Below are 26734 nucleotides of genomic sequence, written 5' to 3' on the forward strand. Positions count from 1 at the left end.
GAGCTCTGCAGGTAAATACAGGAGGCAAAATAGATTTGCATAAACGCAGCGTGTCATTCAAGCAGCAGCAATGGAGGCTGAAAACGAGCCTCATCTGCATTTCTGCGTCATCGATTGAAAATACGCCACGGAAGAGATCAGCACAACCCCGTTCAGCTTTCAATTTGAAATCTGTGTGTTTCAGTAAGATTCAGTTATCCCAATCACAGCAGCACAAACAAATCATATTAATAAGAAAATAATTCATGAAGTAGAATAGCTCAAAAAATAAAAACATAAATAAATATGACAACCCCATCAAAATAGTTAAATCTTAAAAAATGAGAGAAAAAGGAAAAGAGTAAAACACACGCGCACAGACACACACTGTAAATGTGTGCACGGATCCGACACACCCAAACTGCACTGACCACTCGGGGGCAGCAGAGCTCCACAGCACCAGAGGAACCAAATCTGTGCACTTGTTCATTACTGGCTTTGAAACATGTTTGATTTTGATGTATTCGTGTCTGTGTTTTCCTGCTCGGTGGACTCGGACCCTCACAAATGTTTCCTCTGATGTTAGTAACAGTTTTAGTGCAGCAGGCTTCAGATCTGCCGATTAGTGAACTCAGACACATTCCTTCAGGTGGAGATTTGAGTCAGTGACTGCTGTACGAGTCTGCAGATGTCTGTGACTCACAAAACCGTTGGTTACAGAACAGCGAGCCTAAAACAAGTCCCGACCTGTCCAAGGGCAGGAGAACAGCTCGTGACTCCGGCTTCAGCAGTGTCGAGTGTAACGTCTGAGAGCACAGGCAGAAAAGTTTTCACTTCTGTTCTGGAGTGCAGTCTGACATGAGGCATGAGATTTGGTCTGATTAAAGTGAAATCCGCAGGCCGAGCTATGGATCTCGACCCTGACCCACATCCACGCCTGTCACCCTGTCTGTAATCAGTCCAGACTCTACTTCCTGCAGCTGCTGGTTTCCACATTCTTCCACGCCATGATGGCTCTGGGAGATGTTCATTGGCTCCTGGTTCAATGCGATGTTTCAGCGAAATTGCTGAAGGACAGTGCTGATGTGACTAATGGAAGGAGTTGTAGTGATGATGCGAGAGGCGGGGTTTGGGGCCAGCTGCAGGTATGTATGGGCCTGAGAGGAACACCACAGAGAACACAGTTCGAGTCATCGATGTAACAAAGGAGTAAAAGAAAAAGGCAGTGCTACTGGTTGTGACAGGGGCCCAGACTCAAAGCCGTCAGCGCCATGCGTATCATATATGTTCTTTTTCTAACTTCGCTTGGTGTTTCACTATGGGAATCGCCTCGGCGTGACCAACTACGGAAGCTCCAATGACACCACGTCAGTCTATGACAGACCTGTCGAGCAGTTCTCAGGGCTCCACCCCCTCATACTAACACGGCCAACCAGCTCCTCCTAACTCATTCTCGCTTTCTTCCCGTGAGAAACTACTTTGAGCTCCCTCAGCGCATCGAGGCTAACTTGATTAGCTGCTTAACAGTTCTCAGGCGTCCCGTGTAGGAGTACATTGCCGAATACAGTTTTTCCGGTTCCAGTTTGGATCGTGCTGAGTAAGTCCTTCAAAAGAAGTGTACTTAGAGTTGCACTGTGGAACAGCAACCGCGTCAGGCGAGCTGTCCCAGCGGTTCCTGGTTTTAGTTAGCTAAAGTTAGTTAGTTACCCCTGCCTGTCGGCTGCTACTGCTACGAGCGATATCCGTCATCCGCGAGCCTCCACAAGCTGGGCGGACATGATGGAAGAAGAGTCCCCGCTCATGCCCCCATAGTTCAAGGACCTCCTCGATCAAAACATGGGCGAGCCGGGTGGCGAGGACGCGGGGGCGATGCCGACTCCAACCTCCTCGACGTGGAGGACATGGATGAGGAACAGGAGGATGACTCTACCTTTCCTCCCCAGCAGTCCAGGCCACTGAGTGGGGCTGAAGTTGCACCCCCGGTGGACAGCAATTTGTACGAGGTCTGCAAACAGGCTGCTGCCAAGCTAGGCATCCCATGTCCAGCCGCCCAGGATGCCGAAGGGGCAGAACGCGACCTGTATGATGGCAAGAGGCTCCCACCAGCCTTGCCTCCATCGAAGCAGCTTTTGCCAGCCGTCCCGGCCTGCATGAAAGAAATGAGTCGCTATTGGTCAAGCCCTTTTAAAAGCAAGCTTCCGACCAAGGGCTGCTCTAAGCTTGAGATCCAGGGGATGGGTAAACTGGGGCTGACCGAACCCCCAGCAGTGGAGCCTTCAGTGGCGTATCACCTTCACCCTAACCGTAGGGCAATCTCAGCTTCTTCTAGCATTTCTTTGCCCAATAAGATAGATCGCCTCACGGCATCTATTTATCAAAGGATGTACAAATATGCTGCACAGTAAGTATGCTCGCTTAATGCAGTCACACTGCTATCAGCATATCAGGCAGAAATTCTGGAAGACATGGGCCGTCAGCTTGACTCTGAGTTCCCTGAACCCAGCCCTCTGGGATGAAATCTGCGTGGTTAATGATCTTATTCTTTGCTCCTCCAGGGAAGCAGTCCAAGGGTGTGGCCATGTTATGGGCCTTGCAGTCTCAGGTGAGAGAGCCTTGTGGCTAAACCTGTCAGGCCTAGGTGATGCTCAGAAGGCTGAGGTCATGGATGCAGCCTATGACCCAACCAAGGGTCTCTTTGGCCCAGCCCTGGAGAGAATGAGAGAAACACGCACCCGCAGAAAGCAGGAGGGAGAAGCATTCAACCTCTGCTTACCCAGAAAACCTAACTCTCAGCCCCAGCAGGTGCCAAGAGCTGGCTTTGCAGCAACAGCAGCAGCTGTGAGAGGGAGACAGAGTGTGGTCAGAATGCAGAGAGGAGCAGGAGGCTAGCAGGGTGCCCATCAGGCCAAGGTAGAGAACTGAAGACCTTGGGGCAAGCATTCCTTTGCAGCAGTTGCTGCAAAGAACAAGCCGTCACACCCCGGAGAGGGGAAAAAGAAGCGGTCAGCCTAGCACACCTGCAGCATTCTGTGTCACCCCTCTTTTCTCCCCCAAAGAGAAGGACGGTGTTAGAAGGGGTAACCAAATCACTCCAAGGTTCAGGGTCTCCGGAAGTTTCCAGTTCACCAGGATCACCCTCTCAGTCTCCTCCTCCAGTTCAGGGAGGACAGACTTGTTGACAAATGGCTCAGTGTCACCAAACACTCCTAAGCACTCTGTGTCACCAAGCACTGCCCAGAGTCACCAGACACTTCACTGTGGTTTGGGGGTAACAAAAGAAAACGTGCATTTCTGCAGCCAGGCAGTTTGCCAAGGGCAGAAGGTCCCCCCAGTTTCAAAATAAAAACAAAAGAAAATCACTGCAATTTGTCTTTGTTCCCAGCGGGGGGAGCTCACGCTCTTCCCGAGGGGGAGAGCCCCAACTCCTTCCGGGAGACAGGGGTGACGTCACACTACCGCGTCTTCAGAGGCCCGCTCGCAGCGCGGCTGGAGTGGTGGCGCGCATGCGCAGTTCATCCCTGGGTCTTGTCAACCATTTCCCATGGTCACAGACTACAGTTTGCGGCAAAACCACCGAGATTCGGCGGAGTGTTATCTTCTGTGGCCAGTGGCGATTCAGCGAATATGCTGGAGGAGGAAATATCCTCCCTGTTACATAAACAGGCGATCAGAGCGGTTCTGAGCGAAGAAGCTCAGCAGGGTTTTTACTCCCGCTATTTCCTCATCCCGAAAAAGGACGGAACATCGCTCCGTCCTATTCTGGATCTGCGTGTGTTAAACAAGCATTTGAGAAAGTACACGTTCAGAATGCTCACACACAAGATGCTTTGTCGCTCAATTCACACAGGCGATTGGTTTGTTACAATCGACCTATCAGACGCATATTTTCACATCGCCATTTATCCTCCACACAGGAAATATCTCAGGTTCGCTTATCAGAGCATAGCGTACGAGTTTCAAACTATCCCATTCGGGCTATCCTTAGCTCCAAGGGTGTTCAGCAAATGTGTGGAGGCAGCGCTGTCTCCGTTAAGGAACAGCGGCATCAGAATATTCTCTTACATAGACGATTATCTAATATGCTCACGATCGCGCGAGCAGGCGATCAAAGACTCCGAGGTGGTAGTGAATCACCTCACGGAGCTTGGGTTCAAAATCAACCTGGAAAAGAGCCACGTGGAACCCGTACAGTTTACAGAGTATCTGCGGCTCAGAATAGACTCCATCTCTTATTGTGTCGCACTTTCAGAGCGGAGGATCGCATCCTTCACTCACTGTCTTTCCTGTTTTCAGCCGTGCTGAAAGTTGTGCGGTTCCGACTCTGTCTCCGCCTCCTCGGCCTCATGGCCTTGGTGATATCGGTGGTACATTTGGGGCTGCTTATGATGAGAGATTTTCAGCAGTGGGTCGCTTCTGAGCCTGGTTCTGCCGGAGGTTTCTTCCTGTTAAAAGGGAGTTTTTCCTTCCCACTGTCGCCAAAGTGCTTGCTCATAGGGGGTCATATGATTGTTGGGCTTTTCTCTGTATCTATGAAGCGCCTTGAGGCGACATTTGTTGTGATTTGGCGCTATATAAATAAAATTGAATTGAATTGAATTGAATTCTCTGCAGCTGTGCCCTCGCCGACATCTCAGTCGTGGTGTAAAAATAACGCAGCCGTGTATCGCGGCTCTCCGGCCTTGGAGGAGCCCGACAGCTCTCGCTGTGGAGGTACCTCTCGGGGCAGTATCATCCAGGGTGACGCTGACCACAGATGCATCCCTGTCAGGTTGGGGTGCAACTATGATGGGCAGAGCAGTGAATGGCGTTTGGTCACAGAGACTCGCTCTGAATCACATAAATGTGCTGGAGCTCCGCGCAGTGCTCCTAGCCTTACGGCATTTTCTGCCGTATCTCCGGGGTCAACATATTTTAGTGAAAACAGGCAACTCCACTGTAGTTGCTTATATCAACCGCCAGGGCGGCACCCGTTCCCGGCAGCTATACAGGTTAGCCAGGGAAATAATTATGTGGAGCAGTAAAAACTCTGCTGTATGCTTTCCCTCCCCTCAGCCTGATCTCCCCAACACTGATCAGAGTGAGGGATCAGGGGCTGTCACTGATTTTAATAGCTCCACGGTGGCCATCCAAACACTGGATAGCAGAAACCATCCAGCTTCTGGTGGACAAGCCATGGCCACTCCCCATCCGCAAGGACCTTCTGTCTCAGGCACGGGGGGAGATATACCATCCCCATCCAGACCAGGTTGCTCTCTGGGCCTGGCCCGTGAAAGGTGGAATTTGAAGGCAGCAAGCATGCCTCCGAAGGTTATTGAAACCATTCAGAATGCCAGAGCCTCCTCCAGTCTTGCCTTTTACAGCAGTAAATGGCGTGTTTTTGAAGAGTGGTGCCATGAAAAGCAGATTATCGCTTTTCAGTGTTCAGTGGTGGAGCTGTTGTGTTTTCTTCAAGACTTGCTGAACAAAAGGAGAGCTTTTTCCACCATAAAGGTCTATTTAGCAGCTATTTCAGCCTGCCACGTGGGGTTTGGTGATAAACCTGCCGGGCAGCACCCCCTTTTATGTCGCTTCATGAGAGGGGCACGTCGAACGCTCCCAGTTTCTAGACCACTGGTCCCTTTATGGGATCTGTCAGTCGTTTTAGACGCCCTCTCCCACCACCCCTTTGAGCCTATTGGGGCAGTGGGGTTGAAGTTTCTCTCTCTTAAAACCACTCTGCTGTTGGCTCTAACCATAGCCAAGCGAGTTAGTGAATTACAGGATCTGTCTTTTCACCCCTCTTGTCTACAGCTGGCCCCGGGACTCAGTAAAGCACTCCTTAGACCTAACCCAGCTTTTGTCCCTAAAGTGTTGGAAACATCATACAGGTGCTCTACAGTAGAGCTCCTAGCTTTTCACCCCCCTCCATTCTCTTCAGAGAGGGAGCAGAGGCTGAACACTTTGTGCCCTGTCCGGGCCTTGGGGACTTATATTGACAGAACAGCTGGATTCAGGAAGTCGGATCAGCTGTTTGTTTCCTGGGCCTCCCCTCACAGGAGAAGGCCCGTATCACGCCAGAGGCTAGCTCATTGGATTGTAGAGGCCTTAGCTGTAAGGGCTTGCAGGCCCCCCCGGGACTCCGAGCTCACTCCACTAGGGGTGTGGCCACATCCTGGGCTTTGTTCAGAGGTGTATCAGTCCAGGATATTTGTGCGGCAGCAAGCTGGGCTACGCCACACACGGTTGTCCGGTTTTATCGGCTGGATGTTGCACAGTCATCCCTGGCTCAGACAGTGCTGGATTCTGGTGCCTCAGGTTCGACCTGAGATCCTGGAGTAGCACTGAAGATTAGCTTCGGGAGCTGGCGCAATCCAGGAGTGGGCCATATCTCCCATAGTGAAACACCGAGCGAAGTTAGAAAAAGAATGTTGGGTTACTTAACGTAATCCCTGCTTCTTTGATAACAGAGTGAGGTGTTTCACCAACACTTCTCTCCTTGCTTAGGAAAGAAATCTGCTTGGAATGAGTTAGGAGGAGCTGGTTGGCCATGTTAGTATGAGGGGGTGGAGCCCTGAGCACAGCTTGACAGGTCTGTCATAGACAGACGTGGTGTCATTGGAGCTTCCGTAGTTGGTCACGGCGATGCGATTCCCATAGTGAAACACCTCCCTCTGTTATCAAAGAACCAGGGATTACGTTAAGTAACCCAATGTTTTAATACATTTTTGAGACTTCGACATCATTGGTGTGGGGTTTGTAAATAAATGGCACAACATGTTTTAGGTGATAAATTGCAGGAAATATGATAGAAATTAAAGTTTATATAAGCAAATTTGTTCTATCAAAGTCACATTAAGAAGATGTATTGATCATTCTGAGAAATAACAGTGGTAATGTGCAGATCACAGCTGTTGTTTCAGGACAAAATGCCGCTGTACCTTTTGAGTTAGTGAGGTCGTACTTTCGGTTTTAGTAACAAGGAAACGATTTGTCTTTGGACTCATAAACACAGGGTTGATATCAGGGTGAGGATGATGAAGAGATGGTGCAGAAAGCTTTATTTTTCTTCTGATCAGACAAAAATGTATTAGTGGATTTGTGCAAAATGAAATGTCTGGTAATGGACAGATGCAAGGTTATCGATGGTTACAGCCTCATGCATTAACGAAGACGGATGACGTATCACTGTAGGGCTGATCACTTTGTTTCACTGACTCATCTACATGAGGCATTCTTAGAGGGGACAGCAGCCTTTTATCTCTACACATTTTCTCAAAATAGATTTTAGAATTTAATATTTAAATTTGAACCTTATTCTCAAAATTATCAACAATATTATTTTTTTCTCAATGTGACCCTAAGAGTCAGCTGTAATAAATGTTCAATCTTCATACAATTCGAATGTTCTGGCTTCACGGGTCAGACTAGAAAGGGTCTGAGGAGGTATCAGCAGGGAGGCAAAAACTGTTACATTTTGATAAGGTGGACTGTTCAGTGTGACAAAGTTCCAGGAGAACAGGTTTGACTCCCTGGAGGCAAACACAGAGGGCAGTGGGGTTTGGTAGACAGGTAGAGAACTGGGTCCCAGAACTGGGTTAGTGTCCCGAAAAAGAGGTTTTGGTAAAATCGCCCAAGGGCCCAAGCGTCCGGTGAGTGTCCGGTTTTGAAATCGCCCTGGGTTTGTGTCCCGAGCGTCCCTTCATTGGGTTTTGTCGCGCAACTGTGTTAGTGTCCCACAACTGGGTTAGGGTCCCAAAAGATTGGGTTAGTGTCCCGAGCGGTCCGGTGCGAGTCCGGAGTAGGCCTATTTTGTGTTGTTGTTGTGTGAGTGGGTGCACAGCAGGCATGGTCTGTGACACGGTTGTTGTTATTATGGGTTCCCGAGCATGTCAGACTGCCTCACAGTGAGACGACACATGCATGCAAGAATTCACTCCTGGCAGCGCGAGATATTCATATTCTCATACAAAACTGTGATTTTGAGGGTAAATTGGTTGCTGTAAAATGTTTAGGTTCAAATCTTAGAAATTTTCAGAAAACATAGCAGCCTTGAAGAGTGTGTGGAGAAGGCCAGCCCACATCAGCAGCAGTTAAGATATGCTCTGGTGAATGGCTTTCCCCCACCCCTTGCTGGGTGGCTGTAGCTCAGGTGGTAGAGCAGGTCATCTACTGATCGGAAGGTTGGTGGTTCGATTCCTGGCTTCCCCTAGTCTGCATGCCAAATATCCTTGGGCAAGATACTAACCCCAAATTGCTCTCCGATGCATCCATCGGAGTATGAATGTGTGTGAATGTTATCTAGAAAGCACCTAGAGAAATGTGCTTGTGTGAATGGGTGTGAATGGGTGAATGAAAGTTGTGTAAAGCGCTTTGAGTGCTCAGAAGAGTAGAAAAGCGCTATACAGTGGGGCAAAAAAGTATTTAGTCAGCCACCGATTGTGCAAGTTCCCCCACTTAAAATGATGACAGAGGTCAGTAATTTGCACCAGAGGTACACTTCAACTGTGAGAGACAGAATGTGAAAAAAAAAAAATCCATGAATTCACATGGTAGGATTTGTAAAGAATTTATTCGTAAATCAGGGTGGAAAATAAGTATTTGGTCAATAACAAAAATACAACTCAATACTTTGTAACATAACCTTTGTTGGCAATAACAGAGGTCAAACGTTTACTATAGGTCTTTACCAGGTTTGCACACACAGTAGCTGGTATTTTGGCCCATTCCTCCATGCAGATCTTCTCAAGAGCAGTGATGTTTTGGGGCTGTCGCCGAGCAACACGGACTTTCAACTCCTGCCACAGATTTTCTATGGGGTTGAGGTCTGGAGACTGGCTAGGCCACTCCAGGACTTTCAAATGCTTCTTACGGAGCCACTCCTTTGTTGCCCGGGCGGTGTGTTTTGGATCATTGTCATGTTGGAAGACCCAGCCTCGTTTCATCTTCAAAGTTCTCACTGATGGAAGGAGGTTTTGGCTCAAAATCTCACGATACTTGGCCCCATTCATTCTGTCCTTAACATGGATCAGTCGTCCTGTCCCCTTGGCAGAAAAACAGCCCCATAGCATGATGTTTCCACCCCCATGCTTCACAGTAGGTATGGTGTTCTTGGGATGCAACTCAGTATTCTTCTTCCTCCAAACACGACGAGTTGAGTTTATACCAAAAAGTTCTACTTTGGTTTCATCTGACCACATGACATTCTCCCAATCCTCTGCTGTATCATCCATGTGCTCTCTGGCAAACTTCAGACGGGCCTGGACATGCACTGGCTTCAGCAGCGGAACACGTCTGGCACTGCGGGATTTGATTCCCTGCCGTTGTAGTGTGTTACTGATGGTGACCTTTGTTACGTTGGTCCCAGCTCTCTGCAGGTCATTCACCAGGTCCCCCCGTGTGGTTCTGGGATCTTTGCTCACCGTTCTCATGATCATTTTGACCCCACGGGATGAGATCTTGCGTGGAGCCCCAGATCGAGGGAGATTATCAGTGGTCTTGTATGTCTTCCATTTTCTGATGATTGCTCCCACAGTTGATTTTTTCACACCAAGCTGCTTGCCTATTGTAGATTCACTCTTCCCAGTCTGGTGCAGGTCTACAATTCTTTTCCTGGTGTCCTTCGAAAGCTCTTTGGTCTTGGCCATGGCGGAGTTTGGAGTCTGACTGGTTGAGGCTGTGGACAGGTGTCTTTTATACAGATGATGAGGTCAAACAGTTGCCATTCATACAGGTAACGAGTGGGGGACAGAAAAGCTTCTTACAGAAGACGTTACAGGTCTGTGAGAGCCAGGGATTTTCCTTGTTTGAGGTGACCAAATACTTATTTTCCACCCTGATTTACGAATAAATTCTTTACAAATCCTACCATGTGAATTCATGGATTTTTTTTCACATTCTGTCTCTCACAGTTGAAGTGTACCTCTGGTGCAAATTACTGACCTCTGTCATCATTTTAAGTGGGGGAACTTGCACAATCGGTGGCTGACTAAATACTTTTTTGCCCCACTGTATAAGAACCAGTCCATTTACCATTACCATTTACAAAATGTTTAGATTATTCTTTGGCTTGCCCTGATCAACAACAGCCTGTGTTCCAGACCATAGATTTAATTGAGGTGGATAATTGTTAAAAGTACTCTGCATTAAGCTTAGGGTTGCTCAAATTCAGTACAATGACATATGAGATGAAGTAAAATAGGTAAATATTTAAACTAATGATGAGGCACTTGACCTGTTTGAAAGACTGTCACCCTAATATGAGCCATTGTTGAGATATAGAGCACACCTATGAAAACAACTAATATGCTGAACCCTGTATGAAACAGCTAAGACTACATGATGGAGAAACTGAATTGAATATGAAAGTGCGTGCTTTGCCACTGTGTGGGGCAAAGCACGCAACCACTGTGTGAGGTTGCATTGCGGTCTCTTCTGAGCTGATGAGCAAGCTACACATTATCAAATCGAGAGCTGGCTGAGAACTCATCAAAGAGAGGGAAACAGAACTGTGATAACTATGATAACTGGAGTATGCAGTATTTCCGTGAGTTCAGCTTCTTCTTTCAGATGCGCAGCAGTTTTTCTGCATCTTGACTCATGTGTGTAGAGCAGGGGTGTCAAACATACGGCCGGAACCGGCCCGCCAGGGGGTTTAATCTGCCCGGGGATAAATTTGCATTATTAAAAAAAAAAGAATAAACTTAATTTTCTTTAAAATCTGCAGTTCCTATGTTGTTCGCCAGGGGGCGTTGTGGTTTAGTCAGTTCAATCGCTTTACCCGCTTTTTCTCTTGGAACGGGCACCCTCATCAGTGAAATGTCTTTGTCAAAAAAGAGAAAAGTGGACACAGAGTGTCGGATTTTTCAAGAAAAATGGACTTCTTCCTATATGTTCACGGAGGTGAATGGGAAACCCGTGTGCCTAGTGTGCATGCGGCAAGTTTCGGTGCTTAAGGAGTACAATATTCGGCGCCACTATGAAACTCAACATGGTGAAAAATACAACAGCTTGCACGGAGAACTGAGAAAACAGAAGGTAAATGAAATGTTGGTTGGTCTGAGGAAACAGCAATCTGTTTTCACCCAGAGCAGAGAGGTCAGTGATGCTGCGGTGAAAGCCAGCTACGTAATTGCTAGCCAAGTAGCATTAGCATCAAAGCCGTACTCTGAGGGGGAGTTCGTCAAAAACTGCATGCTGAAGGCTGCTGAAATTGTGTGTCCTGAGAAGAGACAAGCTTTTGCCAATATTAGCTTGACGAGAAATACCGTGGCAGACAGGATTTCGGAACAATCGGCAGATTTGGACCGCCAACTGAAACGCAAAGTGGAGTCATTTCTGGCATTTTCTGTTGCAATTGATGAGAGTACTGATATTACAGACGTCGCTCAACTGGCCATATTCATACGTGGAGTTGATGATACTTTGACTGTCACAGAGGAGTTTCTTGAGTTGGTGCCTATGATCGACACCACAACAGCTGAGGACATTTTCCGCTCCGTAGTTGGAGCACTGGACAGGGTCGGGGCGGACTGGTCCCGCGCAGTAAGCCTGGCCACTGATGGCGCCCCATCAATGATCGGGAAAAAAGCAGGTGTTGTGACCAAGTTCAGAGAGAAAGTACAAGCCGCAAATAGAGGGGGTGATTTTTGGACATTTCATTGCATTTTGCATCAGGAGGCATTATGCTTCAAGTCCTTAAAAATGGATCACGTCATGGAGGTGGTTGTCCGAACTGTTAATTTTATCCGAGCCAGAGGTCTCAATCATCGTCAGTTTGACAGCCTTCTCAGTGACTGTAACATTACCCATGGTCTGCCATACCACACTGAGGTAAGATGGTTAAGCAGAGGTGCTGTGCTGAAGCGCTTCTTTGATCTACGTGGGGAAATCGGACAATTTATGGAGAAAAAAGGAAAACCTGTTAAGGAATTACAGTGCACACTTTGGCTGCAGGACCTTGCATTTATGGTTGATATTACAGAGCACTTGAATAATCTGAACAGAATGTTGCAGGGACGCAAAAAAAAAAAAAATTGTAACACAGTATTATGACAGCATACATGCATTCAAGTTAAAGCTCACGTTATGGGAGACGCAGATAGCAAGCGGAGAGCCTGCTCATTTTCCCTGTCTCCGAGATGTGTGCGCAGCAAGTGTTAATCCTGACGTGAAACAGTACAAAGACGAGGTTTCAGGGTTGCTGAGGGAATTTGAGAAACGATTTCAGGTCTTTAGCGAACTCGAGACAGAATTCGCAGTTTTTCGCTCACCATTCACAGTCAGAGCTTCTGATGTGCCTGTTGACATGCAACTTGAAATCACTGATTTGCAGTGTGATGTAGAATTGAAGGACAAATTTGCCTCTGTGGGCTTGGACACATTTTACAAGTATCTCCTACCACACTATCCTAAATTGACAGCACTGGCTGCAAAAATGTTGTCCATGTTTGGGACTACCTACCTTTGTGAGCAAGTTTTCTCACTCATGACCATTAATAAAACAAAGCTACGCTCAAAGCTCACACATAAGGACTTAAATGAGATTCTGAAACTGGCTGCTACTCAGGATATGATGCCTGATATTGATGCACTTGTGCAGGCTAAAAGATGCCAAGTTTCAGGGGCAAATACTGAGCAAGACTAAATTCTACCTGCTTTGAACGTTGCACTATAAAATAAATGTGAATATTTGCTCTAGTAATTGCTGTGAAAGTCAGTGGTAGTCAGAAACAGATTTACAAGAGAAGAATGAGTATTGTTAAGTAAAATATTATGTCTTATGCATGCCACATATGTTATCTATGTGAGCCACATATGTTATCTATGTGAGTTTTTTTTGTTTACATTTTATGCATTAACAAGGAAGGGGCCAAATTTACTTCATCAAATGTCTGTTTAAAACAGCTACCACTTAAGATTTCAAGTGTGTGGCCTTAATTTATGTGTTCAGAATTGCTTCCTAGATGTGGAAAATGGATTTTAAATTCATTCATTTCTAAATTTAGATGTGTTTGATGTATTTTAACATGCAGGGCATTGTTTTTGTGTTCCACAAAACTGTTTGTTGACTAAATGTTTTAAAACATTGTGTAATCACTGTGATCAGATTTTTATGTATAATGCACTTAAATAAATGTTAAACTGAGTAAAAGTGTAAAAGGACAATTAATTTAATGTAAAGATTTTTACAATTTATTTCTTCTTTGCACTAATACAAAGAAAAAAAGTGGACTTACTGTTAGTTCTATGTAATTTTGGAATGAGTTTACTGGTCTGGCCCCCTTGAGATCAGATTAAGCTGTATGCGGCCCCCAGACCAAAATGAGTTTGAGTGTTCATAGCATCAGCATCATGTTTTTGTTATTTGTTTTGTTGGGTTGAAACATAATTAAATAAACTGATCATACTTATGGATCACCATGGCACATATCATCAGCCATATGATTTCTTTCCGCAGATGAAAAAAGTGAGTGTGAATGTGTTTGACGTCACAGTGTTTTTGTGCGCTGTGTAAAAGTAATTGCCTCCAATTGTGAGAGCGGTGATTCTGCAGGTCACCAGCTATTGTAAAGAAAAAAAAAAAAAAAAAAGAGTACAATAGAGACAAAATTTACATTGTAGATGAAAAATAACCAAAGGAAAAAGGTTTTGTGTTGATCAGCCAAGAACAACTACAATCTCATTTTCTGATTTTAAGAAAGGAGAGTTCACAAAAACAGAGAGAGAGAGAGAGAGAGAGGTGTTGATTAAGGAGTGATAATAATAATGAAAATGTCTTAGTTTGTCACTTTCAGATGAAAAGCAGACCTGAGTAAATTTTCCACATGCAGCGGTCGGAAGAAAGTTATAGTTTAACATCATTGGAAACGTTCAGGCCAAGTTTTTGGCTGACTTATTTACAGCTCCATGTGTCCCTCAACCTCACAAGCGAGCTCTCACTCCTCCCTGAAGACAAGGAATGCAGTTCCAAAGAGAAATAACATGGCAGATAAAGAGACAGCAACAAAGTCCTGAGCAAAGAGTCCCAGCAAGCAGCAGCAGTGTGGACAAACAGCATCGGAGAAGAAAAGCAAACCCATCATCCTGCCTGATTGGATGAATGGCACTGTGTTTCCAACAAGCTGCAACTTCACTGTGCTTGTGAAAAGAACAGTTGAGGAGAACTGAGGAGACTGTTGGAGGTTGACATTTGCCACCTTTGGAGTAAATTGGCAAGAAGAGACAGTGGAACACTGGACAAAGCTGAAAGAGAACTGCCGGCTATTGGACTGTTGAAGTGGGAGAGGACAACAGAGTGAGAGTAGGTAGAACAGAGAGGAGTGCTGGTGTTTAATGTGGGAAATCAAAATTTGGGTTAGCAAACCTGAGGAAAAGAAAACTGACTGCTTAAGTGGGAAAATTGTGAAAGAGTCTGAAACACTGCAAAAGGAAACATACAAAATCACACACACAAGCAGAACATGCATTAACCCTACTAGTGATGGGTCGTTTGCGAACTCTTTGACGTGAACGACGCGAGCCGGCTCCTTATTGGGAGCCGTGAGGTTTTTTTTTTTTCCTCTTTCTCTCACCCTCTCTCTCGCCCTTTTTCCCGCTAAACTCCGCATGCGCGGCCTGTACTTTGCGCTGGGAAGAGGGGAGAGGGGCGTTAGTTACACTCGCAGTAGCACAGGAACAGAGCCAGAGAGAAAGAGAGCGAGGGACAACAACGTCACATTAGAAAGGTATAGTAATCATCCACTATTTTCAGTTGCAGATGATAAAGGATTCAGAAATCATGCAGGCCCATATGACAGAGAATGTGCATCTTCTTTTTGTTTTAATATTTTAATTTATATTTAATTGTGTTGTGGTTTGCAGTGTTTTGTGTTGTTTCACGTTAAATTTGTTTAAAAGAAAAAAGCTGAAAATTTAAATAGTTAAAAGTTGAAATGTAAATAGTTGTTTTTTGTATTATATGATTTATTTATTACATTTTATGTGGAGTGAATAAATAAAGTATATTTATGGTGGCCCTTAGAGACAAAGCCTGTACAAACTCAGAAGCACGTACAAACTCAGAATCACATACAAAAGACAACAGAAGTGCTCCAGGATGCTAGGGCCAGTGTTGAGCTTTTGTTACCTAGTAGCTACACAAGCCAGGAAGTATCAACAACCGGATTTGGTGTGTGGTAGTAACAGGTAAATGAACTTTTTTTTTAAATTATTTGAATAAATATGAGTGCTTGTCTATAAATACACAAACCATACACACATGCTTTCAATTGTGTAATTTAAGTGATCTGGGTAGCTCTGTTTTAGAAGTTCAGTAAACGCTAGAAATGTGTTTTGGAGTTTATATATGCTTTAGAGTTTGTACGTGCTTTGTCTCTAGGGGCCATATATAAATGAAACCACTTTTTTAAATTAGTAATTCCTTTTCTGCATAATTTTATATTATTGTTAATGATTAAATAATTAAAGCAACAAAAAAACCTGAAGAGCCGGTTCGGAGCCGAAAGAGCTGGATCTCTAAAAAGAGCCGGAAATCCCATCACTAAACCCTACTAACACAAACACAAGAGAGCTCATGAAGAGTGGGCAGCATCTTGAGCATGTGAGTCTGTTTATCATCTTGTCCAAGTCACCTCGTGTGATGCAAAGATCAGTGGACTCATAGCACATCAGTTAGAAAATGATCAAATAATATCAGAGAAGTGTGTAGGAAAGGCAGCTTTAAGAACATGCTCTGCTGGATATGCAGCTCCACAGACATTGATTAAACCTGCCTAATAACACAAACACATGCAATGAAAATCAGCTTGTTATTTCTCATCAGTGTTAAAATAGTGTCAATTTAACAGACACTTGTTATCAAATGCTGAATTTATCCAATGCTGACAATTAACTCTCTAGGTTGCAGGACAACAGTTTTAACTTTTGTGGGAAAAAAGATTCTGGTTTGACCAACCAGTGATCAGACAATAAATTTAGTTGTTACTATAGTAAATTGTGAGATGCTTTCTGCCTGACTGATGCAGCACAAGTAATTTACTGTATGAGGGAAATTCTATTTTGTGATAATATTTTGAACATGCATTTCTGTTGTCCTGTCAACTTGGTGGGTTAATAGCTGAGATGCAAATTAGTTGATCGTTCTTAGATTAATGAAAGGTGACTGAATTCTAGCACAAGTGAAGAGGATGTGTTGGAGTTTGTTAGAGTGGAGACTCTAAAACACCGAGTTTCCTGTTTTGATATGTGGGTGAATCCTGCACCCAGATACACAACTCTGAATACATAAGAACAAACTTCTTTTGTGAAGTGCATGACAACATGTCACATGTTTTATGATAAAGGGAAAAAAGGAAAACTAAATAAATCTGTGGCCTAAATGAGTGAGAAGCTGGGGATTAAACTCATAGTTAATAAGACATTAGGGTTATGTTGTGTGTTGTGTGGCTGATGGATGGTTTGGAGTGAATCTAGCTGATGATTTTTCTTTTGTTGTGAAGTTGAGCCTGCCAATTAGTATGATGGTATGATAAATCATGCTAATGGTATGATTTACCCTCCTGAGTTGAGGAGCATGTGTCATGACTTAACAAGGCCTTTTTATTTTGATACTTTCACAGTGCACTGAAAGTGTTGTTTGATACTCTGTCGTTTGAGCAGATCTGCACGATTAGAACAAAAGCGCTATAAGACACGTCGTCGAGAAAATTGTTACAAGTGAGCTTCTCCACATTAAAATGGGCTCAGGAGAAAGTCACTTATCTGGGACAATTAGAAAGTAAGTTCCTGTTCAAAAAGGATTCAGCGAGGTAATCCGGTCTAAAGTTCTTCTTTTTCTTTTTGAAATGACGTCATTTTGCTGAGAGTGGAAACGTAATGCGACGATCGATTCCACTATCAGCAAAGAAATAAAGAATGAATGAAAGAATGAATGAATGAATGAATGGAAATAAAAACAAACTGACTGACTGGTAAAAGCTGACGAAAGCTGACAAGATTTTACTGATGTAACACGACTGTGCGAAGTTAACCCCCACCTGACAAAGGTGCGGGTGAATCTATGTGTGTTTCTTTTTACAGAAGCAGAAAGATGACAGCAACATCCTAGGTTGCGTGAGCTTTGGCTATACCGATTTAGCTTTTAAATGCCACTTTCTGTGTCTGTGCATCCACCAAGGGTGACCAAGGTCACTACCTTGTGTTGCTCACAGAGGTAACTGTGACAAAGTGTGCATACATCTGCGCAGCGCTAACATTTGCATTTTCTTCTCTACAGCATTACAGTTCTTCATGTGATTTGATCATGTGATTTATAACAGGGCAATTGGTTGATGTTTGTTTCTCTACTACAAGTTGGTGATGCTGTTACACTGTGTTGTTGGGAAAATGTTGAAGGTTACTTTGACGATGTGAATAACGTGAAACCAGTGTCACTTCTTTTCACAGCTATGGATGGCTAACTTTATGGTCTTTTTATAGCACCTCTGGAACCTGTCGACCTGCGCCTGGTCACCAGGATGATCTATGTGTGTTGCTAATGTTTGTTTTTCTAAGAGTGCATGTAGAGGATTCAGCAGAGACGGACAAGTAACATGAGAAAGCAAATAAGAGATGCAGTGTTTGTGGAATAGTTTAATATGGGGCTCATTAGCTGGCCACTATTGAGCTGAGTAATATATGAGTGGAGTGACTTTGCTTAAGGGAAGTCACCGATTACATTAATGTTGACTGAGTACATGGGATGATCCATGTCTGAGGCAAATTATGGTAATAATTGTAGTTTACCGATTTGAGAAAACCTGCACATGATACTTGTCTTGCTGATGCTGAATGCTTTATTACTCTTATGATACAATTGTTTATAAGTGTGAAGTTTGATTTCACTTTCAGATCTTGTTTTCCAGGCCATGATGGTGTGTATGGAGGCTCCTGGCAGAGCCAAGTTTTAAGCAAACTTAATATGCAAAACCGACTGACATCTTTTATTGCAGGGCTGTAGGTCTGGGGTGGTGCTGCTCCAGAGGAGGAGCAGCACTATGTGTGTTGATCATGTCCCAGGCCCTGATGTTGCCTGGGACATGATCTAGCTAACCTTTTTCTTTAAGACAGGAATCTAGGGTTGATGAGTTGACTCATGGGAGTGTCCATGCGTCAAGAGGAGGGGTCCAGGATTAACATGAAACAATGTTTTTTATGATTGTTGCAGTGATTTGTGTGATTAACCGTTCATTCACGGGTATTAAACCTATGCAAGTGGTGCATCCATGTTCAGATGAGGCTTTGATGGCCTATAAGTGAAGTTCACTGAACTAAAGAATGTGGTTTGATGATTGTTGACATGCTCTCCAAATAGAAGTTTTTCCTCCCAGCAAGGAAATACAGGTGCAGCAGTCAGAATATTGCTGAAAGGAATCTCCTGAGAAATCTTCAGAGGCCCAGTGAGAAGCGAGAACCATTCCAGGCATAGCTGAAAGCCCAAGCAGTGGTTGAGGTCAAAGGTCGAGCTGGTTGGGTCCCATCATGAGATCAGACTTTGGAGCCACAGCAAGGACCATGAAGCTGCAATTGAATGAGAGCTGTGCCAAGGGGGCTTTCCAGAGGCCAACAGAGGAGATTGTGGACAACAGACGGGCACCTGAAGGATGAGAGGAGCATGCCACGCTCCATCGACAGCGCAGAGGGAGTCCAAGGATGACATCATGATTCTGTGAAAAGCACAGGAACCAGAAGCTATGGAGAGGGGTTGCAGAGATGAATGGACAGTAGAGGAGTTATAAGTATCCCCCTCGCAGGACGAAGGCCTGAAGTGAGGTGATGGGGATTGGTAGAGGCCATAAAACAGGAGTGCTGACAAGGCCTGCAGCTTTGGAGATAGCTGAGACCCATGTTGACAAACAACAAAATTAACTGGTATGTTTGAATGTCTATTCTACATACATTTGGACTCTGGTCCTATGGACAATGATGGAAACAACTGGAAGAGACATTTATGATGCCCTGCAGAACTTAAACCGCAGCGCTACCAGCTGATCCCTCATGTAAACAAGGGAGCCATTCGCCGGGTCTCCAAATACAGGTGAAAAAAGTGGGGGGCAAAGGGGAGAAAAATTACCAGAACTAGCACGAAACTGTAGTGTATGATCTCAGAATCTGTTTGGTAAGACGTAAGTTAAAGGTTAAGAGACGTAAAGAGGAAAATAAGAAAGAAGCTCAGAAATGAGCGGAACTGCCGTAACACATAACACAGTTAAGGAATCCACTTGTTTCAGAAAAAGCATTCTGTTTTTTACCTTGTTTGCTCATGCTTTAAACATATCAAAATGCAGAGTGGGTTACATACATTGGTACCGAATAGGTAATCACTTAGCAGCAAGGTGAATCTGTGATGAATTAGTGTGGTCTGCACTTCCTCTTCTTTGACTGGGTGAAAGGAGTTGAAAGTAATTGGATGAGGGAACCATGGGGATTGCCCTGCATAATTTCAAGAAAACTGCGTTTTAAACGCCATCATAGGTGACACAGAACGCCATAAAAAACGCAGTTTTTATCCATCGTTGCCGTTTTCTGCCGAGTGACATAAAAAGCAGCGTTCAAAGACAGATAAAAACAGCATTTTTTTCCGCCACTCAGATGGGGCGTTCAAGGCACCGGTTTGTGGTGTAAAAAACCATAGACTGGTGGTTTTTTTAATGGTGTTTTGAATAATTAAACAGTGTTTTTCATGCCATTCTTACAAAACGGGTTAGAAAAGTGGTGAATTTTGGCCCTGATGGCTTGCCAGAGTAATTTGATTCTTCTGGGAGTTCATATTGAATGAACTGAAATCAGTAGTGTGATCTCCAGTCTTGATATAAGGAATGAGAGAATTGACAGCTGTTAATTTTAATCAGCCTGTCTCAGTTGTTTTAACTCTTCGAATCACAAAGTAATGTGGTAACATTTGGACTGACGAGTTTACTGTCAGCATTTTAATTGCTAGTTTAAAGGCTGTAGGTTGCAGCCATTCCTCTCACACTGTATAAACGTAACAGGCCTCAGTGCAAGTTCTAATACTCTGAGCTGCTTCAAGCTTTATTTGTGAAGAGCACAGCAGCTTACAAAACACGTAGCTAGCTCGTACAGCTACAAAGTAAAATTTTCAGCTAAGATTACCTTAAAATAACAGGGCTACGTGCAGTGATGCTAGTGTTAGCACGTTACCTTCGACAGGTGGTCATACTGAGTAAACAAGCACACAGTCAGAGGTTGGGCTCTCCGTTTTGCTGTAGGGTCCCTTCATTCCTCGCATATCCGTGTCGATCCGAGTGTAAATCCCGAGGCTAAACGGCCTTTGTACAAGGCACACACACTTCTTAGCAGGGCAAAGCTATGAGCTAGAAAAATCCAGGCAGACAGCCTGTGTCTGTCCAACCAATCAGAGAGCTCCTTACATCCCAAGGTGTGGCTAATTTGCATTGCAACAGGATTTTTAAAATGAGTTGCTAATTAGAATGTTAATCCCTGAGCGAACAGGAAAGGGAAATGGATTTTGAAATGAGGAGTGGAATCATTTTGAAAATCAACTTATGAAATTGGAATTCGAAAATGGTTTTTGAAATTAGAGCAGGGCGATATGAACAAAAATATTTATCACGATATACATTTGAAAATTTGCGATAACGATATAACTGACGATATAATTGACACTAGACAAAATACTTTACAACTCCACAACTTTATTAGTGCAAAAAACCCGATCGATGTATTTTCACTTAAACAAGCAGCTGTTTCTTATGTGCATTAAAGTTATATAAAAAATGTAACAGTGCAAATGCAAATTCCTTGCTGACAGTTTAACCAAAAGGCATTTCCAGTGGAAATTGGCCGACATATCCTCAGCATAACCATGTATAATATCCACAAAACTTAAAAAGAGGGTATACACACACAATACTGTAATATTATGTTGAAGCACAGTACGTATCACTCCGCGAGGCTCCTGCCTGCGATAGCCGTAATGCTCCGACAATCCATCAAGCGGTGCGGGTTCGTAGCTTAGCAAAGTTGTACTAAAACATTTAACAGATTTTCCAGCGCCGTGTACGACATAAAATCGTTTCGAGGTCAGTAAACACAACCAGAATTCATACATTTTTCAGAAAAATCAAAGGATTGATTTTAAGGGTGCCGTATTTTCCAAACAACACGGTAATAACGACGACCCGCTAGCATGCGCTACCAAAAATAGTGCTTTGTTGTGTATCTGACGGACGAAAGCTAAACCAGTTCCACACCACTGAAGTTGCAGCATTTTTAGAAACCAATTCTGATTCATCCGTTTCATTTAACGATCTGCTTTCGCTCTTCTCATTCTGCGTCGCCGCCATGTGCGTATGTAAACATAGGCACTGCGCATGCGCGTTTTACCCATATTCTATCGCGATATTTAATTTTCCTATCATTGCCCAAAATTACACCGGTATTACCGTGAACGGTATGATATAGCCCAGCCCTATTTGAAATTAGTCTTTTAAAGAGCATTTTAAAAATCAGTTTATTAAATTGGAATTCAAAAATGAATTTACAAATGCAGAATTTATTCTACAATTAATTATTTAAGCACAGAATTCTTTATTTCGATGCACGTGGCTCTTGTGGTCCTCCATACATTTCAACCACAAGACATCAAAATAAATGATTCAAGTGTTTGCTGGGAAATAACGATAACAACAGAACTAAATGCAGACTTTGAGGTTAAACAAAGTTAGTGCAAGGTTAAGAGAAAACACCTCAGTAAAGTACAGACCACTCATGAATACATAAAGAAATGAAAGAAGTGTGGTGTGAGCCAACAACAGAAATAAAAACAATGATTTAAAGAAAGTGTTTGTGATTATGTAGCTTCTGTAAAAGACTTGAACCCAGCATGACCTGGACAAGGTGGATAGAGAGCAGGCGGGGACTGAGGAGTCAGTGAACACACCACAGATTCACTGTGAAGCGACCTGTTTAGCACCTCACAGTAAGCAGGAAGATTGTTTTCAAAATAAAGATCACTTTTTGTTATGTCCAAACTTTATTACTACTTTCAAACTTTTATTAAAACTTTATAAGAGCAGAAGTTAAAAACCTGAGACCAACTTGGTATTTACATGAAAACTAATAAAACCTGAGACCCAGATGCTGAATTCATAAATACTGAAACACAAAGAGCAGTAAAGACGCCGCGGACAGGAAACTGACATCACCACAGAACTCCAGCGTCCCCAATAATCAATCATGAAAACAGCTGAGAAATAAAAACATTTAAAGGACACTTAAATCAAAACAAGGCAGCCGATCACCACGGTAACGGCACGGCTGACGTCACATGGGCTTTGTGGTGCTGTTATAAACAGACGTCTCCTCCTTGGACAGTGCTTCGTGGGTGGGGCTTGCGTTGACGGGCCTGTGTGTGCGCCTCTTGCGGGCCCTCAGGAAGCAGTAGGCCAGGATGGCCAGCAGAGACAAGATGGCCACCGACAGGATCACGGCGAGCGTGATGGAACCTGTGGAGGAGGACAGTGAGGTCATGTCCTGTTTGTACTGTAAAACAGTTGAAAGCTGAGATTAAATCTCTCACTTGAGTCGTCGTCTACTTCCTTGTCGAAGCGCTCAAACAAACCTCTGGCGAACACATCGTTCTCTGCAAGGAAAGAAGAAAAAGCAGCAGTGAGTTCCAAAACTCATAAGCGAGTGAGCCGCTCTCTCTTCCTGTTTCCTTATCTGGAAGTCAGCGAGTTTTATGAAGTTCTGCCGGAGTGCTTACATTTCTGTGCTTCAGCACAAACTGTGTCAGGTTAGCGAGAAGACGTCTGAATGACATTGTCACAGAGTCATGTGACTGCAGTGTATGTGAGCAGTTTCTGTGTGTGGAGCTCATCTCATGAGGGAAGGGTCCCAAAGTTTGATTTCTCACAGACAAAAAAATCCAAATTTTTACGTTTGTGTTAGCTGGTAGCCAAGGCAACGCCACCTTCAGCCGGCCAATAGAAGCCGCTCCTGTGCTTAGCGAGACGCTCACTTTCTTTAAGTCAGAGCGCTGCAGTGTGGGTGACGCTCAGGTTTGGTTGATCTTTAATCTGCTGGAAAGCCAGCGCTCTGTTGTGAAGATTAAGTGTTTGTGTGTGCGAATTTGTGTGTACCGCCGACTTCTTTGCAGTACTCGCTGCATGTCTGATCGTCCGGAAAGTTGTTTTCATTCCCGTCACAGCCACCGTAGGTGAACTCGTGACACTTCTTGTCCAGGGGGTCATAGTACCAGCCGGGGAATTTGGCCCGGCACGGACCGGTGCGGGGAGGCTCCGTGCACTGAGCTGAGGGGGGAGGGGTTAATTAGCATGTAGCTTGTTAGCTTTGAGTATTTCTTTAACAAAGAAAATTAAAACAAACCTTTCTTCTTGTTCACATCAATGTCCAGCAGAAGGCTCAAGGTCTGATTCACTGAGGAGGAGGAGGAAGGTCAGCTACACTCAGTGTGTGTGTGTGTGTGTGTGTGTGTGTGTGTTTGCGTTACGTTGGTGGCACTGGCTCTCGTCTGATCCGTCGCTGCACTGCTTCACGTTGTCACACTCCATACTTCTGTCCAGGCAGCAGCCGTTGCCACAGGTTAGCTGATCAGGACCGCATGGCGAGCCGCACACCTCTTAAAACACACGCACGCACGCACACGCACACTGAGCATCCTGGTTGTACTGTGGAGCAGAGATGAAGAAGTGCGCTGTGGGACTGACCTGCAGCGGGCAGAGTAACACTCCTCTGCGATGACACTGTGGACAAAAATACAGAAACAGTGTTACAATAAAGGTGTGTGTCTGTGTTCGTGTGTACGTGTGTACGTGTGTGTACCTGTGACTCCTCTGCAGGCAGACAGACACTCTTGTTCAGACAGAAAGTTGTTCTCGTTTCCTATACAGCCTCCGAACACAAACATCTCACAGACGCCCTTTGTGATGTTGTAACGCCAGCGAGTAAATTTCGCGCGGCACGGCCCAACCTTCACCGGAGCCTGACAGTATGCTGAGGGCGAGGACAGTGTCAGTTACATCACTTCCTGTCAGACTTTTACCTACAGAAATACAGCTGACTGCAGTGCTGAACACACACAGGGTGTGCCACTGTGACAACACTTGCGCCATTTACTGTTTTGCAAAGTCCCATTTTACGGTTTTAAAGCCTGACTCTTGTCAGAGCTGCGATCAATACACACTCAGTGAATCACGTGACCCTGAAATCAGCTGAAAGGAAGATGTCAAATAGAATTACGTCATGTTTCTGCTGTGAGTGTGGGGCGCCCTCTGAGCGTGCATGAGTCAGGTAATCCAGTCTGACCAGTTTAAGAGGAGCGAGAAAACAAACACCATTCCCTCCACCAATTAGCTGATTCTGCTTCTACCACACCGTTTAACTGATCAATAACACAGTGATTCAGCCATCAGCTGATCGATAAAGTGACGATAAGTGAAGACTTCAGAAATCAATAAAGTCAGACTGAGATGAATACAAACTAAACGTCCTCAAAACCTAAAATTGACCAAATTCTCTATTGACTCTGGCACAGGGCTCTGCACATGCTACAGGCTTATTGTTGGAATACATATCCCATGAGCACTCACAGCTGGTCTGTTGTGGGTTAAGAACAAGGACTGTGACCTTGGCATCATCCGATTTGCCGTTGGAGTCGTTGACCGTCAGCTTGAAGACATACGAGCCTGTCTGCAGGTTGGAGAGCTGCACCTGGTCAGGATAATTGGTCTCCTGCAGAAGCCCATTCAGAAATAACAGCATTTAAAAGTGAAATGAGCTAGACTCAGTCACAGCTGAATGCTGCAGAGGGACCCTGAAGAACAATTACATTCACCTGGACACACCTGCACAGACACAAGTCCTTATTTTAACTTCCAAAAACTAAGGCAGAGTGAAAACTGGACAGATTGTGAATGAGATTTGGTGGGCTGGAAGCTGCTCTGCTGAATTTTATGTTCAAAGTAGTGGATACAGTGAACTACCCGTCTGTCTCCAGGTGAAGTCTCCCTGTAACACAGAAGCCCCCACCCCCGTGCTGCAGCACCTGTACCTCTATCATTACACTGCTGTCTCCTCTCTCCAGACTCCAGCGGTAGTCTTTAATTTTGGCGCCGCTCAGCGCCACACTCTCAGTGCCATTGAGCATCACAATCTCTCCAGGCTGAATGGTGACATCACGGCCTGCATTGGCGACGGGCGGATGCTTCTTACCTGGAGACAGAGTGAGGGGGAGCTGAAGTCAGATGGATTCTGAGACAGGGTCAGAGATCACGTGCATAGAGAGGCAGCGCAGCCTGAAATGATAATAATGGATTGCATATATAGCGCTATATATATATGCTTTACAATTCCACTATTCATTCACTCTCACATTCACACACTGGTGGAGGCAAGCTACAGTTGTAGCCACAGCTGCCCTGGGCAGACTGACAGAAGCGAGGCTGCCAATCAAGTGAGGTGGGGGCCGGCCCCGGCCAACACCAGTAGGCGGTAGGTGTCCAAGGACACAACGACCAAGACAGACGGAGCACCGGCGAGGTGTTAGTCCCACAGCTACGATGGAGGCGAGCTGGTCACAGCGTTGTGCCGGTGGCTTCAGCCACAGATAACAGGCGTCTGTGCCGTGGTTATCTGTCAGCGTGGAGGGAACATGTGACATCCTGTAACACTTAATCAGCTGATCACAGCGGTCTGAGAGAACGAAGCTGCAGATCATCTTTAACCCGCTCCTCACACACAGCGGAGGAACACGCCGTCTACGCGACAGCTGCTCTTCAAAAACATTAAACAGAAGCTGTGTCCCAAAACCTAGGCCACATCCTTTGGAGGACCCGGCCTTCGCAGTCTATGTGGGCCGGTGTTCTGGGAATCCATCCTACCTGAAAAAACATCCTACACAATGTTTCTGTGCAGACGCGGTGCATGCGCACAACACCAAACGCCGAATTAACTCCCTTTTCTCTCACCCATCCGGAATACTTCTTAAGGTTATGGTTAGGATTATGGTTAGGGGTAGGGTTAGGTTTAGTCGCAAGTCACCGTCAAATTATAATACGGATAGGACGTTTTGTCAGAGTAGGATAGTTTCTCAGAACACCCGGTCCTGCTCCGACGAACCGACGTGTGTGTTCTGACCTGGCAACCCTGTCGGGCTCCGAGTCTGCCCACCGACCTCCCTGCTGACACACTTGGGCCAACAGCCAATCACCCGCCTCCATCCCTCCTCTTGCCTGCATCTTCATCCCCCTGCACATGCTCAGACCTCTCTCAGCCTCCGAGAGTCCCTCTGATCCTGCTCACTGAGCAGAGCTGACATCACGGAGAGTCAGTAAGCCTGAAAGTACTCACCGTCTTTCTGGGGGGCTGCCAGGTACTTCCGGTACACGGCGTCTCTGACGTAGCTCTTGTACCCGCTCTGGGTCACGAACCTGCACGCGAACCGATTCCTACGCACGCAGTTGAACAGCACGCACGTACGGTTCTCCTCTCCGGGGACGCTCGGCTTCAGCAACGCCAGGTTGCAGTGCACTTGCCCGCAACACGCGCGCTCGCACTCGAGCTCGGAGTAGAAGCTCGCGGTGGCCAATATGACCGCGCCCTGCTTCACCGCGTCCTCCGCGTACAGCACGAAGTCCTCGTGCCCGCGCCGGAACTCGTCCTCACAGTGCGGGTCCACCGCCCCTCCGGACCGCAAGAGCGCGAAAACGAGGAGGAGGATGAGGGGGGAGGAAGAGGA

General features: G+C 45.2%; 1 protein-coding gene and 2 pseudogenes across 1 annotated transcript in view; 2 read left to right on the forward strand and 1 right to left on the reverse strand.

The window, feature by feature from the left end:
- Positions 1-4761: 4761 nt before the first annotated feature.
- On the forward strand, positions 4762-8251 carry LOC146502250 (uncharacterized; annotated as a pseudogene).
- Positions 8252-10559: 2308 nt separating this feature from the next.
- On the forward strand, positions 10560-13268 carry LOC146502251 (general transcription factor II-I repeat domain-containing protein 2 pseudogene; annotated as a pseudogene).
- An 8289-nt stretch (positions 13269-21557) lies between these two features.
- Positions 21558-26734, reverse strand: part of LOC146502252 (kunitz-type protease inhibitor 1-like) — a 5299-nt gene continuing 122 nt past the window's right edge. Inside the window, exons 1-10 of the mRNA XM_085133452.1 lie at positions 26347-26734; positions 25049-25209; positions 24588-24729; positions 23821-23991; positions 23706-23741; positions 23489-23617; positions 23365-23415; positions 23118-23288; positions 22556-22618; positions 21558-22481 (exon numbers count right to left, since the gene is read on the reverse strand). The exon at positions 26347-26734 is cut by the window's right edge and continues 122 nt beyond it. Coding sequence (XP_084989578.1) covers positions 22300-22481; positions 22556-22618; positions 23118-23288; positions 23365-23415; positions 23489-23617; positions 23706-23741; positions 23821-23991; positions 24588-24729; positions 25049-25209; positions 26347-26734 — 1494 coding nt within the window. The 3' untranslated portion in view covers positions 21558-22299. The remainder of the gene's footprint in view (positions 22482-22555; positions 22619-23117; positions 23289-23364; positions 23416-23488; positions 23618-23705; positions 23742-23820; positions 23992-24587; positions 24730-25048; positions 25210-26346) is intronic.

This window comes from Neolamprologus multifasciatus, chromosome 15 (genome assembly GCF_963576455.1).
Source record: "Neolamprologus multifasciatus chromosome 15, fNeoMul1.2, whole genome shotgun sequence".
In the NCBI taxonomy this organism is placed as follows: domain Eukaryota; kingdom Metazoa; phylum Chordata; class Actinopteri; order Cichliformes; family Cichlidae; genus Neolamprologus; species Neolamprologus multifasciatus.